The sequence below is a fragment of the Perca flavescens genome, chromosome 11 (assembly GCF_004354835.1).
Source record: "Perca flavescens isolate YP-PL-M2 chromosome 11, PFLA_1.0, whole genome shotgun sequence".
Classification (NCBI taxonomy): domain Eukaryota; kingdom Metazoa; phylum Chordata; class Actinopteri; order Perciformes; family Percidae; genus Perca; species Perca flavescens.
The window spans coordinates 4,378,318-4,397,612 of NC_041341.1; the positions used below are offsets into that span (position 1 = coordinate 4,378,318).

Genomic DNA, 19,295 nt, shown 5'->3' on the forward strand with positions numbered 1-19,295 from the left:
TTCAAATGTTTTATGTATTTTTAAATTTTGTTATTTACTGTAGATTAAGAGTCCAATTACTGATTAGTTTTTGTCCAGCTCAGTGAGCCAGTTTCTGTCTAATCTTAAACCCAAATGTGAACTGTTCCCTAACTCTTCAGATAATAAACAAGTGAAAGTGAGTCATCTGTCAGCAGAGAGCTGTTTCTGTCTGCTGAACAAACTGAAAGTGAATCAATGATAGAGATTATAGATGAGCTGGAGAGGCATCATGATGGTGTGGTAGAGTTACAGGTTCTTGGAGCACACGAAAGGAAGCCGGGAGTTACAAGTCCCGTCGTTCCAGGAGTTTCCTGTAGAGAGAGTTTCCAACCATTTAACTTTCATACAGTATTTAATAATGCAACCTACAACAAGACGTTTTGAATGGTTGTTTTTTTTTACCATTCCAGTTCATCAGAAGACAGAACTCCCCTCCACGGAAGTTGTTAGGCTCCCCCGCAGCCCAGCTTGTGTAGTCAAATTGGGATCCATCAGTCCACAACCACATAAACACCTGCAGGAGAAAAGGTTGTTTTAATGTCAAAGGGAAATCAAGAGTTTGTTTTGTTGTAATACTCATTCAGGCCACAAGAAGATCCTACTTGTTTTATACTAGTCACATGACAGTTAAGGTTACCGGTCTTTACAGTTACATTTAGCAGAGAAAAGGTGAGCGTCATGCAGCGACAACAGTAAAGTTTAGAAAAACCAAAACGACTAGTTAAGATTAGAAAAAAGATGGTGGTTTGGATTAAAACACTATTCTCCTCAACTTCTTCCAGGACATGAACACCTGTTTCCTGGGTGAAAGTCTTGTGTTTTCTCCTTAACTTCTTCAGGACATGAACACCTGTTTCCTGGGTGAAGGTCTTGTGTTTTCTCCTTAACTTCTTCAGGACATGAACACCTGTTTCCTGGGTGAAAGTCTTGTGTTTTCTCCTCAACTTCTTCAGGACATGAACACCTGTTTCCTGGGTGAAAGTCTTGTGTTTTCTCCTTAACTTCTTCAGGACATGAACACCTGTTTCCTGGGTGAAAGTCTTGTGTTTTCTCCTTAACTTCTTCAGGACATGAACACCTGTTTCCTGGGTGAAAGTCTTGTGTTTTCTCTTTAAATTCTTCAGGACATGAACACCTGTTTCCTGGGTGAAAGTCTTGTGTTTTCTCCTTAACTTCTTCAGGACATGAACACCTGTTTCCTGGGTGAAAGTCTTGTGTTTTCTCCTTAACTTCTTCAGGACATGAACACCTGTTTCCTGGGTGAAAGTCTTGTGTTTTCTCCTTAACTTCTTCAGGACATGAACACCTGTTTCCTGGGTGAAAGTCTTGTGTTTTCTCCTTAACTTCTTCAGGACATGAACACCTGTTTCCTGGGTGAAAGTCTTGTGTTTTCCCCTTAACTTCTTCAGGACATGAACACCTGTTTCCTGGGTGAAAGTCTTGTGTTTTCTTCTTAACTTCTTCAGGACATGAACACCTGTTTCCTGGGTGAAAGTCTTGTGTTTTCTCCTTAACTTCTTCCAGACATGAACACCTGTTTCCTGGGTGAAAGTCTTGTGTTTTCTCCTTAACTTCTTCCAGGACATGAACACCTGTTTCCTGGGTGAAAGTCTTGTGTTTTCTCCTTAACTTCTTCAGGACATGAACACCTGTTTCCTGGGTGAAAGTTGTGTGTTTTCCCCTTAACTTCTTCAGGACATGAACACCTGTTTCCTGGATGAAAGTCTTGTGTTTTCTCCTTAACTTCTTCAGGACATGAACACCTGTTTCCTGGGTGAAAGTCTTGTGTTTTCTCCTTAACTTCTTCAGGACATGAACACCTGTTTCCTGGGTGAAAGTTGTGTGTTTTCTTCTTAACTTCTTCAGGACATGAACACCTGTTTCCTGGGTGAAAGTCTTGTGTTTTCTCCTTAACTTCTTCCAGACATAAACACCTGTTTCCTGGGTGAAAGTCTTGTGTTTTCTCCTTAACTTCTTCAGGACATGAACACCTGTTTCCTGGGTGAAAGTCTTGTGTTTTCTTCTTAACTTCTTCAGGACATGAACACCTGTTTCCTGGGTGAAAGTCTTGTGTTTTCTCCTTAACTTCTTCAGGACATGAACACCTGTTTCCTGGTTGAAAGTCTTGTGTTTTCTCCTTAACTTCTTCAGGACATGAACACCTGTTTCCTGGGTGAAAGTCTTGTGTTTTCTCCTTAACTTCATCAGGACATGAACCCCTGTTTCCTGGATGAAAGTCTTGTGTTTTCTCCTTCACTTCTTCAGGACATGAACACCTGTTTCCTGGGTGAAAGTCTTGTGTTTTCCCATTAACTTCTTCAGGACATAAACACCTGTTTCCTGGGTGAAAGTTGTGTGTTTTCTTCTTAACTTCTTCAGGACATGAACACCTGTTTCCTGGGTGAAAGTCTTGTGTTTTCTCCTTAACTTCTTCCAGACATGAACACCTGTTTCCTGGGTGAAAGTCTTGTGTTTTCTCCTTAACTTCTTCAGGACATGAACACCTGTTTCCTGGGTGAAAGTCTTGTGTTTTCTCCTTAACTTCTTCAGGACATGAACACCTGTTTCCTGGTTGAAAGTCTTGTGTTTTCTCCTTAACTTCTTTCAGGACATGAACACCTGTTTCCTGGGTGAAAGTCTTGTGTTTTCTCCTTAACTTCATCAGGACATGAACACCTGTTTCCTGGGTGAAAGTCTTGTGTTTTCTCCTTAACTTCATCAGGACATGAACACCTGTTTCCTGGGTGAAAGTCTTGTGTTTTCTCCTTAACTTCATCAGGACATGAACACCTGTTTCCTGGGTGAAAGTCTTGTGTTTTCTCCTTAACTTCTTCAGGACATGAACACCTGTTTCCTGGGTGAAAGTCTTGTGTTTTCTCCTTAACTTCATCAGGACATGAACACCTGTTTCCTGGGTGAAAGTCTTGTGTTTTCTCCTTAACTTCATCAGGACATGAACACCTGTTTCCTGGGTGAAAGTCTTGTGTTTTCTCCTTAACTTCTTCAGGACACGAACACCTGTTTCCTGGGTGAAAGTCTTGTGTTTTCTCCTTAACTTCATCAGGACATGAACACCTGTTTCCTGGGTGAAAGTCTTGTGTTTTCTCCTTAACTTCATCAGGACACGAACACCTGTTTCCTGGGTGAAAGTCTTGTGTTTTCCCCTTAACTTCATCAGGACACGAACACCTGTTTCCTGGGTGAAAGTCTTGTGTTTTCTCCTTAACTTCTTCAGGACATGAACACCTGTTTCCTGGGTGAAAGTCTTGTGTTTTCTCCATAACTTCATCAGGACATGAACACCTGTTTCCTGGGTGAAAGTCTTGTGTTTTCTCCTTAACTTCATCAGGACATGAACACCTGTTTCCTGGGTGAAAGTCTTGTGTTTTCTCCTTAACTTCATCAGGACATGAACACCTGTTTCCTGGGTGAAAGTCTTGTGTTTTCTCCTTAACTTCATCAGGACATGAACACCTGTTTCCTGGGTGAAAGTCTTGTGTTTTCTCCTTAACTTCTTCAGGACATGAACACCTGTTTCCTGGGTGAAAGTCTTGTGTTTTCTCCTTAACTTCATCAGGACATGAACACCTGTTTCCTGGGTGAAAGTCTTGTGTTTTCTCCTTCACTTCTTCAGGACATGAACACCTGTTTCCTGGGTGAAAGTCTTTGGTTTTCTCCTTAACTTCATCAGGACATGAACACCTGTTTCCTGGGTGAAAGTCTTGTGTTTTCTCCTTCACTTCTTCAGGACATGAACACCTGTTTCCTGGGTGAAAGTCTTTGGTTTTCTCTAGGGCTGTCAAAATTAACGCGTTAATTTTTTAATATTTAACTCGTTAAAAAAATTAACAAAATTAACGCAGCTGTGTTTGTTTACTTCATGTGGCGGCTGAGAAACGTAATACGTCTCCATAACAGCAGGCAGCGCTACTCTGGATTGTTGCCCAAGTAATGAAAACCGGCAGCTGATTGGACGAACGCGTCACATGGGTTTGTTTTCTCCGGAAATCCAAAGCCAGACTGTCATGGCGGCCGTTCAGAATACGATCTCATATTGGACTAAAATAGTTCACTGAAACATGTTCATGAAAACATTTTAAGAGAGAAATAGGCCTTGATGCAGTTGCTGAATCTGTCTTCATTTCAGATCAACAAAGGTCAGTTTAGAAGATTCTACTCAGATTTTGAGAGACTCTAGTCACACTCATCCTGCTCGTCATTTCCGGGTAAGTCCCGACTGCCCCCCCCTCCGACCAAACATGTCAGGTCGGACCAAATGAAGGCCGACAGCCCCCCAGACTGACGACGGCACGGGACACACCGAACAGACTGGAGTCACCGACCTCGCCAGACTGTCCCACGGACGATAATCGGCCTGGTGTGTCAGCGCTCTAAGAGGATCTTCACGCTCTCATACAGCAGCAGTCAGTGTGCTGCTGACAGTAGTAAATACATGGACTACATACAGATTATTTACTTTTCACAGCTATATGTACAAATCCTTCATGAGAACAGGCTGAGAGATGAGCGACATCACTTCCTGTGTGATGATAAAAGTCTCACCTGCACTGCATCACTGCCTCCGAGCCAGGCCTGTGTGTTTGCGCCGGACACTTGGTTAATTAGGCTTCTGATGAATCCATGTTCAGCAGCTGAGTGGATGGAGGCAAGATGCCCACCAGCGTTCTGGCAGAAAATCTAATGGAGACAATATATTCAGTTTTATAATAATCACATTATTAACAGATCTCAGGGCAGTTTTAGAGTCACAGGGGACATTTTTATACTTTTAATCAGTGGTGTAAGAAGTATTCAGATCCTTTAATTCAGTAAAACTACTAATACCAAACTGTAAAAATACTATATTACACTAACAGTAAATGTATGCTACTTAGTTACTGGTATTAATAATTTAACTAGCTACATTTTCTTGATGATACTGACATACTTTCAATGCAGGACTTTTACTCTAACAGAGTATTTTTACAGTGTGGTATTAGTAGTTTTACTGCAGTAAAGTATTAGAGTACATTGGTATTAAGCATACATGTGTTATGATAGATAATAACTGCTGTACCTCTGCATTGATCCAGGTCTTTGTCTGCATGTGGAAACCGAAACAGCGAGAGCCAAACTGTCTCCAACCAGGAGGGCAGGAAGCCTGGATGAACAAACAAGCCAAAAACATTTAGACTAGTCCATATTGACAACTGGTCATTTATGGGATAGTTGCTGTGCAGCGCTGTGGAGATAGAGCTGGCAATGCAAGACTACAATCAGAGCAACCCAACGAGTCAGAGATACTGTTCTGAATAAACTTCCTCTGTATTGCTAAAATGTGTCAGTGTGTCCAAAAGCAGCGCTTGGTCAGGTGTATTGGCGACGCAAAAAGTCTCCTTCAGCATCTAGCCCTCTGGTGTTTCACTTTTTGATGCTCTGGGTCAGGATGCAGGTTTAACGGGACAGTTAGGTTTAGGAATATTGTGGATGGGGTTACAAAATGTACGTATGAGTGACATATCTCAGACAGAATTCATCAAGCATCATCATGAAAGACATGCCTGAATCATGCTTCACTTGGCTGACAATGAGGAGAACTAAAGGAAACACTTCATAATAACCATCACTAATAAATGGTACATTTATAGTTAATTCATCTTTACTTAAGATGTACTTTACTGTTAAAAGACAATGAATTGATGATTTATAATGTTTACTCATTATTATTAATGTTATAATTAATGTTATTTCATCATTAGTTTAGTGTCATATACAATAATAAGTTTATGACTTCAGATAGTTAATACTTTGTCAGTGATTAATACTGACAGTTTACAAACGATTTCTTAATCATTAAAAACAGTTATTATTATACATAAAATGTTTTAACATTTAACAATAAACTGTTAAAATAACATACATTAAAGCCAACCAGATAACCATGACATGAATATACAACATAGCATATTTGAAATAAATATATATAATACATGAATATATATATATATATATATATATTTATATATATATATATATATATATATATATATATATATATATATATATATATATATATATATATATACATTTATTACTATAATAATAATGGCCCAGGTTGACCAATAGCCTAACCCATGACAGACCTGTCAACCAATCACGAGAGAGTTTTCTTGTTTAAAAGTAGTGGTTTCATCCAATTTTTTTTGGTGAATGTATAAATGAGTAGATAGCAGTTGAAAATAAATGAATTTGTGTCAAATTTGAACATTCAAACTCATTTTTATCTCTGCATGTGAGCGGTAGGTAATTGTATGAGACAATTAACAATGTGCATGTTTTATTTGATGTATAGTATTTTCAAATATGGTTTGGCTTCATAAAAAAGTTGAAAGGATCAAGAAAAAGTGTTGAAACAAACATTGTTTCATTAGTTAAAGAACAGATTTCTTCTCAGAAGTTTACTAACTGAGCAGCTTTGTATGACAGAATTATAACAGAAAATGTATTTTACTGTAGGTACACACTAAAGTCCAGCTAATGAGATGCCAGATCTGTTTCTGTTATTTTAGTGATTTATTTCTTAAGAGTGTACTTACATATGCAGTCAACAGTCCACTGGACAAACAGAGCAACAAAGCTAATGGAAAGACTGATGTCATCTGTGGAAAGAAGTTAAACAAAAAATGAGGTCAACATACTAGCAAAAAAATGCCATCGCCGTATAGTTAATTCAGAAAAGTAAAAAATGTCAGACAATGAATGACTGCAAGTGATCATTAATGAGCCATTCATCAAATGAAAGCATCCTGCTAGTTATAATTGTATTATATAATATAAATATGGTTTAATATTTGATATCCATTGTCATCCGCTTATCAGGGGTCAGGTCGTGGGGGCAGCAGATGCCTAAACTCTGCTCTCTTTTTGTCACAACGGTGCGGTAAAGTGAATGTAATACCGCCCCCGCTGCGCTGATTCTCCGGCCAATCTCTGTCAACGCTACGTTGTCCCCTCACTTATGATAAAGACCTTGAGAAACTATAACTCCTGCACTTGGGAGGACTAAGGACTCATTCCCTCCCCACAAAATGTCCCCTCGAAACAGACAGGATTAGTTATCATTAACAGTAAAAAGAGATGAAATTGTGATAATAAATTGAAACACGATTACCTTTGCTGAGGGGGAGATTGGCTGACACAGAGGAGAAGAACAAGCTGATGACTGTCACTGAAAGAAAAGGTCACAGATCTGAATATTAAACACTCAATAATAACAAATTAGGTTAAACTTATCTGGACTAACATCACTAATGCATCCACAATCTGCACTTCATTTTATATTTCCTTAACAGGAATAAACTCTGCAATCTAGCATAAACAAAATATATCAAACTTTCAGGCAAATCTTTAAAATGATAATGATGACAATACAATGTGAAAACATCCATTATACTCACGTCAATAATCTTTGTTCTGCCTGGTTTGGTTTGGAGGGAAAAGAGAGTCACAGGTCCTTATATGCCTGAGAAAGAGGAGTGGTCTTAGTCATGATTGTCACTCAATGCAGTGATGCAGGTAGAGATTTGATATTGAACCAATATTTAACATGGTGTAAATGTCAGGATCAGGTGTATGTCGGTGTCTGGATGTGATGAACAATGGGTGTTTAACCAGTGGACTTCTGCGTTGTGTTTATTTTGTTCACCACAGCGTGACACCAGGATCTCTTTATGATGATATCCGTTTATTCTCTCTGGTGACAAACATGAATACAGACGGGATTACAAAAAGGGCATTAACAATTGGCTTTAACAATACAAAGCAATACAATATACAGTGAAAACATACCTGGACATGAATATCCGAGAGATACAAAAATGTGCTACAATACTTACCTCTGACCACTTCCAATGCTTCTCCACCTTTACCTCTTTAATGAGAAGAGGAGCATTCCTGGTTCACATGGCAAGATCCCACAAACACTCAAACTGAAAAGGCCCAAGCTAGATATGTTATCCTTACAGCCACACAAAGCACAGCTTTTGCCAAAGTACCGTCTGCCCTCCAGGCAAACAAAGCTGTATCCAGAAACAGCCACTTGCAGAAACTCAGCCCAACCTTGGAGGACCTTCTTATTTGTGTTGGAGGCCGACTAAAGCACGCCGACCTCGCAACCGCAGAAAAGAACCTAAAAAGCGAAGTCATCTTTTAAAGTTAGCTACAAACTATAGAAATAAAGTTATCCATAATCCATTTCATTTCTGTTAAAAACTGTTAATTGGTCGAAATTGCAGATAGACGTAGGCTCAACATGCGCCCAAAAACACGTACGGTGGAGCGAGTTAGAGAATGACTGAGCAGAGGCAGTGCCTAGGACAAAGCCTAGGCACAAGAAAGACAACAGTACACAGGCTCAAGGCTGAAAGATGTAAATTGAGACCCGGGTCTCATTCAGACCAGTGACCAACATAACCTCATAACCTCTCCAGGCAGAGGAATACTTCCATAGATGACGAGAGATGTAGCAGCTGTATGATAAGACAGAGCTGTTCACCCTGCCAAGACCATAGAGAAAAGTAAACTCAACACATTTTGTCTTTGCTGAGATATTTGGGCACGGTAATATCTTTGGTACTTTGAAGGTTTAGCTAAACATAACACCATCCAGTTGGATGTTTAAATACACCTGTAATGGGAAAATTACATTTAAGCACAATTCCTTATATTTTTATGTTTAATTCGTACTTTACTGCTCTCACAAATGCTGAAAGAGTTTATCTCATTTCCCACATGTAGATTTTGATTCTAACTTTGTGAGACATCCAGTCTGGAACATTATGTGAGCACTGTTAGCCTGAACCGATAAAGGTACAAGGTCACCCTAAAACTATCTCATGTTTTCCCATGCCAGTTAAGATGTAACGGGGGGGTGAAAGTCATACAGGGAGGAGGAGGTGAGATGACTCCAAGATGTCTCTTGTATTCATCTGATTGTCTTCATGTGTATCAGATGACCTGTAAGAATTGTAGCGTCATAATAATCCAAGTGTGTGTGTGTTGTCACTCTGAAGATGTATATAAGCCTGGTGTTCTGTTCACTCATTGGAGGAACTGACTCCACACTGGGCTGAGGCCTTTTGTGAAATCATGTTGCTCCTATTTGCATATATATCTTTTTTAATGAAATACAAAAACCCAATTTGGTTTTAGTCTGTCTTATTTGTTTCAATTTACTAAACTCTGAAAACTCTTCCCCCTGCTGCAAAGGAAAGTTCCATAACAGTATGTAAACACATACAGGGGAACAAGGAACAAAGACAAGGAAACTTTGCTAGGACACAGTCACAGTCTGTGCTTGTACAAAACCAACTTGTCCTCAATGTGAGTTTTGTTTGGCTTGTTTAAACACGCCAACAGGAATATCATATCCGTGTTGGTGTTTTAAACAGATAAAACTTACATGCATCCCTGCTGAACACACAACATGGTTTGAGTGGTTTGCCAACTAATGTGAAGGAAGATGGACTCTACACACATAGACAATGATTAAAGAAGAACTTTGAGGTTTTATGTGATGGGTCAAATAACAGGACTTTCAGGAGTCCAGGGTTTGTGTTCTGTTCTTGTCCCGTTTGTCACTGAAACGTACATTTAGTAACCCCACCCAAGGCTAAAATATAACAAACTGCTTGTTGAATTTAAAAAAAGGAAAGGAAATAATTGCCAACTTTCTTTTATTAAAAAAAACTGAACAATGAATTGAATATATAAGGCACCACTAAAAAAAGAACAGTTACATTTTAAAGTGCAGTTTTCTGCTGATATTTTCTTTTGAATAACTACAGTAAAAAAATCTGAGTTTTACTGAGTGTCTTTCACGATGTGTTGATGTTGTTAGACCAGTTTCTCTTCCCCCCATCATTGCCAGGGGTTTTGAAAGACTGATCCTCCCCCACATAAAGGCTGCCATCCCTGCTGATCTTGATAAACATCAGTTTGCATATCGGACCAACAGATGAACAGATGATGCAGTTACAACAGCTCTCCACTCAGCACTAACACACCTGGAACATCAGAACACATATGTAAGGATGCTGGTTGTTGACTTTATTTCAACATTTCATACATTACTCCCAAACAAACTGATCCATAAACAGAGCCACTTGGGCTCACAACACACACATATACAACATGTCTGAGTTGTTTGAATGCACCATAAGTAGGCATGTGTGCACGTTACTCAGTATGGGTGAGTTGATTAATATACTCCTATAGATATGTACAATAAAAAAAATACTATATAATAAAAAATGTTATATGCAATAATAGTCATAAATCAAATTAAGGCTAGTTGGAATCCATGATTTGGAGAGACAAATGGTAGATGATCTTTCAACAGGAGACACACAGCACACACAACAAATCTCCCTCAGCCTGTCCTATCCTCCAGCACCGTCCACCCCTAACCTCGGAGCTGGAGGTAACCGGCAGCATTCGGTCTGAATTCGGTCCATTTAGCAGACGTCTGTGGTGTGTTGTCCTGGATTTCGGATCATCAGGTCTATGGTGGCGCACTAACAAATGTCCACCTCACCCACAGCAAGCACACTCTGTCTCTCTTCCAGCAGCTGTAAAATCAATCAATAAAGACAATCAGTACTGCACGATACACTGCTTATGGACACAACTATGAATGCGCCTGAAAAATATTCACATTGACCAAAAACTGCACTGTAACAAATTGCTGTAAAAATACTGGATATTTTGCACAGTGGTGTACCGTTTTCCATTAATACACCTGAATACTGTAAATTCTGATGTCTTTGAGGAACAAAATATTAACGGCAAGCTCCTGTACAATCTTACGGTAAAAAGCAGTATTTATTTATTTTTTACAGCAAGATACCTTATCTTACGGTATAATATAGTATTTATTTTTCTTTTTCAGTTAACTTTAAATCAGACGTGATCTTCGGTCCGTTTAATAGTTCATCTGAGCAAAATTAAAAATGAAATGAAATTAGAAATAGGCCTACACATCAGTGTTTATATTACAATAACAAGAAGATGAAGAAATAGTTTTCATCTGGACTCTTAAACTGACAGCACCAAACTGGATGGAGCACTGAGGCTTCACCTGCTGCTTTCCTCACCGTTCTCTCGTCAACTGCACAGCGCACCCTCATCCATCCTGTCCCCGTGGCTTTCTTAAGAAGGTAGATATAATCTTGCAAGTCAGCATAATGCTAACGTGATTTTGTGTTGGATTAACATTTGATTGACTGTTTTTTGCCAAAAAGATTGAGTCAAAAGTACATGCTGCACGCTAGCATACGTTACTGTCATTTAGCAACTATGTGGACACCAGTTTAGCTTTCTGTTGAAGCACATTACTTAAATTAGCATAAGTTGGCTTGGGCATTTGATTTGTTGTCAGATCTAATTAAGGTGGGCTACAAGGTTCTATTTTACCATTTGTTGTTTTACTTTCTCAAGTAAAACGGTTTATGGGACTTTATAGGGAGAAGCTTGTTATGCAGGTTGTTGATGTAATGATTTTTTTTCCTTGAGAGAGTATTTTAAAGATTATTTTGCTGTAAAGGCCTGTAATGAAAACATGATATGCTTCCATATTAAATGCAAATGATCTTTTCTTACCATACCTAATATTTTATATACTTTTTCTATTATTACATTTAAGGCACCTCATTGGGATTAATCCTGAGAGGGGAAGAAAGGCCAGCCAGGGGAAGGTGGTCCACAAAAAGGCAACAACGGTGAATCCCCATTAGGCCACTCTACTAAAAAATGTGATGGACTTTGAGAGGGGCTTTATTTAGCCAGTATAGTTCAGTCCATCGGTCTCAGATGTCTTTGCATTGCAAACAGTCAAACCAGACCTGGTCAATTTTGACCCGGGGAGGAAAATACAAAATTTAATGAATGTAATATTAGCCATCACTTGCCATAGTTCAAGAAACAATTCTGACAACCAAGTAGTAATGGTGTTTTTATGGCTTTTGTAGATACTGAAAATGTTCAGCTTTAATAAATGCCTAATGTTGTAAGGCCATCTCTTGTTTGAGCCATTTCTGTGACAGCTATTTTCATTTATTATTATTATTATTATTATTATTATTATTATTATTATTATTATTATTATTATTATTATTATTTCAGGGGTTTTCATTTTTAAATGTAAAACTTTTAAATCATTAGTTTATATCAGTGTGAAGATCACATCCTACAGTTTTACAGTAATAAGTTGTTAGAATACTTGTTGGAGAATACTGTAGGAACTGTAAAATAACAGTATAATTGCAACCAAAGAGCTGACAGTATAATACTGTAATGTTTATTTTCCATACAGTACAGTACTGTAATATTTTTACAGTACTAAACTGTTGTTGTAGATCACAGTAGGTACACTGTAGAATACAGTTTCAAGCTGGCAACTGTAGCTGCCAGTACTCCGAGCTGAACTCTTCTTCTGCCCGCGATGCCACATCTGGTTGTTTCTAGCTGAAGCTCCTGCTGCTGTCTCCTAATATGTCTTACAGGCAGCTGGAAAACGCGGGGGTAGGGGGGCGGGGCAGAGTGATAGAGAAAGACAAAGAGGAGCAGATTAACCAGCAGGGCACGAACAGCACACACACTGGTGTGGAGGTGAATTACAGTGAGATTTAATGGAATACTGGGAAAGCTTAATAACAATAGGATAATTGAAGTCTAGATTATAAGGCCATTTCAGCAGAGCCAACAGCTTCATATGCCATGTGCTGTTTTGCACAAATAATTTTATTCAAAAACTTGTGTTTTACTATTTAAGATACCTTGTATATATTTTGCTTTCATTCATATTTTTTCTAGCTGCCTTTGTCTGTTTTCAATTTAGTTACTTTGTACTATTGTACTATTTATTAAATTTTGTATGCACACTGATGAAGAGCTTCTGACCAGATTTTCATTGTACAATGACAATAAACATCTATCTATCTCTACTGCGTAAGTTGATTTCGCAATGACGATATAAAAAAACGATATATTGTGCAGCCGTATAACTCTTAAGACACAAAAAAAAAGCTCAAAGAGACAGAAACAATCATAAAGAGACACAAAACAGCAGCAAAGAGACACAAAATGACCTCAAACTCAAAATGACAAAAATGCAAAGGCCGCCATAAAACAATAATCTTAACCCACTCCTCAAAACATGTACAGAAAACAATAACTGTGTCTACTTTGCAGCATCGGGGGGTTAAAGAACATGAAGTGAAAAATAAAGACAGATTTATGTAGAGCTTCTGGCTTTAACAAGGTCTCATTCTCTAACAGATAAGTTGTTGACATGGAGATGATTCCTAAAATAACACATTTTGAAACACGTGTGATGTTGTGAATATGCAGAAAGTTTTGAACAATAAAGGAGAATAATCATTTGACCCCCAGACCCCCCAGTTATAATGTGTCCCCCCATCAATGTGTAAACCAAACCTCCACCCTTGACTGAGAGGCAGAACCATCATCAGATCCAGAGGTTCAGCAGCTGGATCTATAAAACAACATGTCTGCCCTGTAACAGAGTTAATAAAGGTACATGTAATCTGTTACAGTTACTGGGATAAAAATGTGTGGTTAACTGTGAATATATTGTTGATTGGGATTACATTGGGAGTTAGACGTGAATATTTTCTGTAAAAGGCTTGACCATGTGTTGAACAATATTAATTTTATTGCTTTGCATGTTTTTTCATGTGCACAATATCTTCTTTTGCCATTTCCAGCCACAGCTGTTCAGTAAAGTTAGATGCTATTATTCTGATGCTTTGGATTGGTTCTCACCTTTCTGACAGTTAAATCACCTCTCAAGCTGTCTGAGAGTTCCCACTATATGTAGGGTGCATTTGTGAAAACAAAAGTGTGTGTGTGTGTGTGTGGGGGGGTTATGTTTTTGATCATGCACAACAAAACAAATGATATGATACACTTATCTCAGGACACTTTACAGATAGAGTAGGTCTAGATTACACTATAATTTACAAAAACAATTAAACTTTTCCATGAGCAAGCATTTGGTGTGACAGTGGTGAGGATTGTGTCCTCATCTATGCTATTGCAGTCAATGCAAAATAGAGCATCTATAGACTTCAGTTTGTCACTAATTGATCTTTTTGAAAAATCATTACAGGCATCTCTATGTTTTCTAAACACAGTACACAAATCCTCTCAATTTTCTAGCAAGAGATGAATTTTTGACACTAGTTTTAAATTCAGCATTTTCATGCAGTCCTGCCCCTTGTCTACTAAATGTTGTGAGGGTTTGTGTCATCACCCAGATAATAGCTCCCTGAGGTCAGCACCTGCCAACACTGTCAAAGGTTCTGAGTTCAAGCTCCTGGTGTTGTGAGATGATCATACATATATCTAATCAGGCATTAAGCTGTGGACAACTCTCCTGCATGTTTTTAATGTATCTCTGAATTAACACACCTGATTCATATTAACAATCAGACAAGTTTAATAAAGACATGTTATTAAGTCAACCTGGGTAGACTTAATTAAATTAATTAAAGTTATCTATGTGTTGTCTAGAACTCGGTGAAGGAAGTAATCAGATACTTTACTTAAGTAAAAGTACTAATACCACACTATAAACATACTCTGTTACAAGTAAAAGTCCTGCATTAAAAATGTTACTTAAGTAAAAGTGTGTAAGTATCATCATGTAAATCTACTTCAAGTATTAAAATCAAAGAAGAATCCTCCCATTGTAGAAAGTGTAAAGGATCCAAACAGTTGTGTGTTTAATGGTCTAATCATTTCAGCTGGACTTGTAGCCGTTATATTATTGGCTAGTTTACTTTAGAATAAAACATCAGATTTTATAAACTACATGTGTTTTGTGTGCAGAAATCTTAATATGTAAAGTAACTAGTAACTAAATCTGTAACAGATGAATGTAGTGGAGTAAAAAGTACAATATTTCTCTCTGAAATGTAGCGGAGTAGAAGTAGAAAGTGGCATGAAACGAAAAGACTCAAGAAAAGTACAAGTACCTCAACAATTGGACTCAAGTACTGGAGTACATGTACTTAGTTACATTCCACCACTGGTTTTACAAGTGTTTCATAAATTTTTTACATATATATATATATATATATATATATATATATATATATATATATATTTTGCAATTCCATTGACCCAGACACAAGTAAATGTAGTGAAATTAGTGACAGTATTTCAACATCGATATTTTGAAGCAGTCCTGCACATTGTCTATTTGATGTCATGAAGCCAGTTGTGTCATCACCTGGCCAATAGCTCACTGAGATCAGATCAGGTCTTTAAACCCAAAGGTTGGGAGTTCAGCCCCCAGGGTAAATATTAATGATTTGTCCCTTTTAGGAAACAACAACAGGACCAGACACTGTTTTTGTGACAATATGTCTTTTATTTTTGAATGCTTAGTTGATTATATAGTAAAGGAAATCAGATGAATAAAGAACACAACACATCCGTTTTAAGAATAAAAAGGAACCAGTTCATTAAACCAGTGGACTATATGAATTATTAATAATTATTATGAAGTGTTATTACAGTTGCATTCTCCTCTTGTATCACAGAAAGGTCCGACAAAATATACACTTTTATTTTCTATCTGGACATTTTGGATAAAAAGTTCATTACCACTCATGTCGGGTAGGTTTACCTTTGGACGGAGTCAGGCTAGCTGTTTCCAGTCTTTATGCTAAGCTAGGCTAACGCCTGCTTGAGGGAACTTCATATTTAGCGTTCACACATGAGAGTTGTATTGATCTGAACAATAACTCTCAGATAGAAATCTAATTAGTGTGTTAATATTTTATCAGATGAGTGGGCGCTGTTTATAACAGATAATATTCAGTAAACTAAAATGGAAAAGATGTGTGAGTATGCAAATAATTTCTGTATTTCATTTTGTGTTATTTACTGTAGATTAAAAGTCCAAATAATGATTAGTTTTTGTCCAGCTCAGTGAGCCAGTTTCTGTCTAATTTTAAACCCAAATGTGAACTGTTCCCTAACTCTTCAGATAATAAACAAGTGAAAGTGAGTCATCTGTCAGCAGAGAGCTGTTTCTGTCTGCTGAACAAACTGAAAGTGAATCAATGATAGAGATTATAGATGAGCTGGAGAGGCATCATGATGGTGTGGTAGAGTTACACACACAGGTTCTTGGAGCAGACGAAAGAAGCCTGGTTGGTACAAGCCAAGTCGTTCCAGTTATTTCCTGTAGAGAGAGTTTACAACCAATGTAACTGATTACATTTAACTTTTATATTTAAAAGTGCAACATACAACAATTCAGTTTCAATTAAATGTTATTTATAATATCAAATCATACCAGGAGTTACCTCAGGACACTTTACAGATAGAGTAGGTCTAGACCACACTCTATAATTTACAAAGATAAGATGATTTAAATGTTTTTTTTACCTCCAGGCCAGTTCATCGTAAGACAGTTCTCCACTCCCCGGTTGTTAGGCTCCCCCGCATTCCAGCTTTTGTAGATGAACTTGGATCCATCTCTCCACATCCACGTACCCTCCTGGAGGAGAAAGATTGGTTTAAAGTCAAAGTGAAATCAAGAGTTTTTTTTGTAAAACTCATTCTAGCCAAAAGACTTCTTATTTTCTATAACAACTCATAAGATCTAACACATTCTCATGAACAGGTTTGTAAGATATCGTATGAAAACACATGCACAATCACCTAATTTTGTATGAAATCCTATAAAATTAGGCAACCGCCTGCCGGTCACATTAAATTTAGCTGAGAAAATGTGACAGTGAGCTGGATACTGTGCATCATGCAGCGACGACGTTTAGACACCAAAATGACTAGATTGGAAAAAAAACGTGTTTTGGATTAAAACACTCCAGGGACATGAACACCTGTTTCCTGGGTGAAAGTCTTGTGTTTTCTCCTTAACTTCTTCAGGACATGAACACCTGTTTCCTGGGTGAAAGTCTTGTGTTTTCTCCTTAACTTCTTCAGGACATGAACACCTGTTTCCTGGGTGAAAGTCTTGTGTTTTCTCCTTAACTTCTTCAGGACATGAACACCTGTTTCCTGGGTGAAAGTCTTGTGTTTTCTCCTTAACTTCTTCAGGACATGAACACCTGTTTCCTGGTGATAGTCTTGTGTTTTTTTCTTAACTTCTTCAGGACATGAACACCTGTTTCCTGGTGATAGTCTTGTGTTTTTTTCTTAACTTCTTCAGGACATGAACACCTGTTTCCTGGTGATAGTCTTGACAGGACATGAACACCTGTTTCCTGGTGATAGTCTTGTGTTTTTTTCTTAACTTCTTCAGGACATGAACTCTTCTCCCCCGGCTTAAAAGCCCTGTGTTCCTCCTCCCTACGAGGGTCTTCACGCTCTCATACAGCAGCAGGCAATGTACTGCTGACAGTAATAAATATGTGGAATACATACAGATTGCAGTGATTTACTTTTGACAGCTATATGTACGAATTGTTCATGAGAACAGGCTGACAGACGAGCGACATCACTTCCTGTGTGATGATAAAACTCTCACCTTCACTGCGTCAGTGCCTCCGATCCAGGAAGTTTTCTGTGTACCGCTCACTTGGATAATGAAGTTTTTGAGGAATGCATGTTCCGCATCTGAGTGGATGGAAGCCAGATTCCCACCAGCAGTCTGGCAGACAATCTAATTGAGACAATATCATCAAACAAAAACATAATCACATTATTAACAGATCTCAGGTCAGTTTAACAGTCACATGCGACATTTTAATACTTTTAATCAGTGGTGTTTAAGAAGTATTCAGATCCTGTACTGCAGTACTAATTAACCACACTGTAAAAATACTCTGTTACAGTAATTCTTCTGCATTGAAAGAATTATGTATGTAAGTATCATCGGTATTAACAGGTGTTCATATCTCTGGAGTGTTTGATCTTTTTCTATTTATGTGGTATTAGGCCCACACTTTTGCACTGCAGGAGATGCAACGGAGAAGGAGTGGGGAGGAGGAAGGCCCAAACCACACCTAGATAATTCTCCAGACCAACCCATTTTAGAGGTCGCGTCGGGTCAAGCAAGACTCATTTATCCCACCGGGCAAATCCGCCATCATAATAGCAACAGAACAAAGCGATCCTGCCCTTAAAAATCTGACACTTGATTGGTTTATTGTTTCAAACCACACCTAGATTGACCAACCCATTTTAGATTTCAGATCGTTAAAATTTATCCCACCGGGGCCCATAGTCTCCCACCTAGTTCTGGGTCTTGATACTTGATTTCAGATCCTCCTCCCATAGTCTCTCCATGTGCCTGGGTCTTCCCTCCCCTCCCAGGGATGTGCCTGGAACACCTCCCTAGGGGCATCATCCTTACCAGATGCCCAAACCACCTCAATGAGCTCCAGTCATTACCCAGCCTTCATGACCATAGGTGAGGGTAGAAACTGAAACAGGCTGGTAGATCGAGATCTTTGCCTTCTGGCTCAGAACACACAAACTGTGTATGTAATAGTGCCCCGCTGAGCTGATTCTCTGGTCAATCTCCCTCTCTGTTTTCCCCTCACTCGGAAACATGACTTGAGGAACTTACACTCCTGCACTAGGGGTAAGGACTCCCTCCCCCCAAAATGTCCTCTCGATACAGACAGGATTAGTTATTATTAAAAGTAATAATAAATGAAATTGTGATAATTAATTGAAACATGATTACCTTTGCTGAGGTGGTGATTGGCTGACACAGAGGAGAAGAACAAGCTGATGACTGTCACTGAAAGAAAATGACACAGATCTGAATATTAAACACTCAATAATAACAAATTAGGTTAAACTTAACCTGATTTACATCATTAATGCATCCACAATCTGTTCTTAATTGTATCTTTACTCAACAGGAATAAACTCTGCAATCTAGCAAAAACAAAATATATCAAACTTTCAAGCAAAACAGTCAGTAATAATGATGACGATACAATGTGAAAACGTCCATTATACTCACGTCAATAATCTTTGTTCTGCCTGGTTTGGTTTGGTTTGGTTTTGGAGGGAAATAGGCATAGGTCATAGTCATAGGCCCTTATATACCTTAGAAAGGGGAGTGGTCTTAACCATGATTAACAGTTCATGCAATGATGCAGGTAGAGACTTGATATAATTATATTTATATAACAGGGTGTGAAAGTCATGGTCAGTGGTGTATGACAGTGTCTTGATGTAATTAACAATGTGTGTTTAACCGG

General features: G+C 38.3%; 3 protein-coding genes across 4 annotated transcripts in view; all 3 read right to left on the bottom strand.

Moving 5' to 3' along the window:
- The window catches only part of LOC114563910 (galactose-specific lectin nattectin-like), a 56,973-nt gene extending 49,445 nt beyond the window's left edge, over positions 1-7,528 (bottom strand). The window contains exon 1 of the mRNA XM_028590905.1: positions 7,479-7,528. The gene's annotated coding sequence lies outside the window, so the exon portion shown is untranslated. The remainder of the gene's footprint in view (positions 1-7,478) is intronic.
- On the bottom strand, positions 1-19,008 carry LOC114563916 (galactose-specific lectin nattectin-like). The gene is made up of 6 exons (XM_028590915.1): positions 18,770-19,008; positions 6,608-6,680; positions 5,099-5,178; positions 4,585-4,719; positions 424-535; positions 1-332 (listed from the first exon to the last, which is right to left on the bottom strand). Exons 2-6 carry the CDS (start codon positions 6,678-6,680, stop codon positions 268-270), a joined length of 465 nt encoding a protein of 154 aa, XP_028446716.1. The 5' UTR covers positions 18,770-19,008; the 3' UTR covers positions 1-267.
- LOC114563914 (galactose-specific lectin nattectin-like) overlaps positions 15,541-19,295 on the bottom strand; it is a 21,821-nt gene continuing 18,066 nt past the window's right edge. For both annotated transcript variants that reach the window (XM_028590912.1, XM_028590913.1), the window contains 3 exons: positions 17,606-17,740; positions 16,501-16,612; positions 15,541-16,294 (listed from right to left, as the gene is read on the bottom strand). In XM_028590912.1, the coding sequence (XP_028446713.1) occupies positions 16,224-16,294; positions 16,501-16,612; positions 17,606-17,740 (318 nt within the window). In that variant the 3' untranslated portion in view covers positions 15,541-16,223. The remainder of the gene's footprint in view (positions 16,295-16,500; positions 16,613-17,605; positions 17,741-19,295) is intronic.

Excerpts from the sequence above, each read along its gene's own strand:
- LOC114563916 (XM_028590915.1), bottom strand. The coding sequence starts at position 6,680 with ATGACATCAGTCTTTCCATTAGCTTTGTTGCTCTGTTTGTCCAGTGGA. Across the intron at positions 4,720-5,098 it reads AGACCTGGATCAATGCAGAG|ATTTTCTGCCAGAACGCTGG; the intron begins GTACAGCAGTTA and ends TGTCTCCATTAG. Across the intron at positions 333-423 it reads TCTTCTGATGAACTGGAATG|GAAACTCCTGGAACGACGGG; the intron begins GTAAAAAAAAAC and ends CTCTCTCTACAG.